At 37.1% G+C, this 1256-nt stretch overlaps 1 protein-coding gene across 1 annotated transcript; it reads right to left on the reverse strand.

Moving 5' to 3' along the window:
• Positions 1 to 647: 647 nt before the first annotated feature.
• Positions 648 to 1192, reverse strand: LOC112094502 (serine/threonine-protein kinase TOR-like; the record flags this gene model as incomplete). Its single annotated transcript, XM_024175499.1, has 2 exons — positions 648 to 866; positions 978 to 1192. Coding segments are annotated over 2 exons (434 nt in total), but the record flags the coding sequence as incomplete, so codon positions are not given.
• Between the last annotated feature and the right edge of the window lie 64 nt (positions 1193 to 1256).

Here is a 1256-nt window from a genome sequence, read left to right on the forward strand (position 1 = left end):
TGTGGGCGACGTCGGGGCGGCATGACGGAGGAGCGTAGCAAGTCTCTGAGGCCAATTGACGTAGCGGAAGCGTAAAAAGGTGTCACGTAATTCCGTTAATTCGAAACAATACTGGAAAACGGAAGGCGAGTAATTCGTTGATTCGAAAGAATGCCGAAAAACAAGCAAAGTGGAGAAAAAACTTCTCTGAATATTTTATTATCAAAATATCAATAATGAAAATAACAATCTATCCTACTATTTAAAGAGAACTACAATTCGAAATCGAAAAGGAAACTATCTCTAATTAATCTCTTTCTAATTTTAAAAATAAGGAGACTATCTAAACTTAGAATTTAAAGATAAAGATAAAAGACTATCTAAACTTAGAATTTAAAGATAAAGATAATGACTTTTAATTACAGATAAAAATTATCTCTTCCTTCTGACAGCAAGTGCTACATCACACACCCACCCGCAGAGAGAGAGAGAGAGAGAGAGAGAGAGAGAGAGAGAGAAAAGAGACAAAAGCTTCTTTTTTTTTTGGAAAAGAAACAAGATAATATTATTAAAATAATCGAAAGATCTCCATTCACCAAGTCTGATGCTAACTCACCAAAGATGATAATTTCGTTGAGTCGAAGAAAACTATTCAAGTGAAAAAGACGTCAAAAGCAAACCTGTGGATGACTTTGTCCAATTCGCACCAACAATGATTGTATTAGTTCCCTCACAGCATGGTTATTAGAGTGTATCCGGGCAATTATTTGAGGTAAAACCACCAGCCAAGTGTTGATGTTAACAAGTGAAAATCCTTTCTGTAGTGCCATTTGGACTTCCACTGTAGCTCCATGGTTGAACCACAACGTGAGAAGACGAAGAATATCCTGTAACAGGTCCAAAAGCCATCATTCTTTTTTTTGCCTCCCCACTACAATAAGAAACACAAACGAGGTGCAATTTGCTTACATCAATGCAAGTGACGGAATTTCATTTACCTGCAAACTATCATCAACACCTTTTGCATTTGCTGCACATGCTATTGAATGAAAATATCCAGTTACTGCCGCAACCACAAACTGTGCTGCCACAATGGGATAACCTCTTACAGTGTAATGAGACATTACAGCAGTGTTGAACAATGCCCATTGATGCCATGCTTTTGCCCATTTATTAGCATACTGAGTGGCATTCCCAAATGCATTGACGATTTCTACAAAGATTGATAGTTCACTAAATAATATTGCTAAACTTTCAGAGAAATCGGGGGAAGAAGA

The sequence above is a fragment of the Morus notabilis genome, unplaced genomic scaffold (assembly GCF_000414095.1).
Source record: "Morus notabilis unplaced genomic scaffold, ASM41409v2 Scaffold8736, whole genome shotgun sequence".
Lineage (NCBI taxonomy): Eukaryota > Viridiplantae > Streptophyta > Magnoliopsida > Rosales > Moraceae > Morus > Morus notabilis.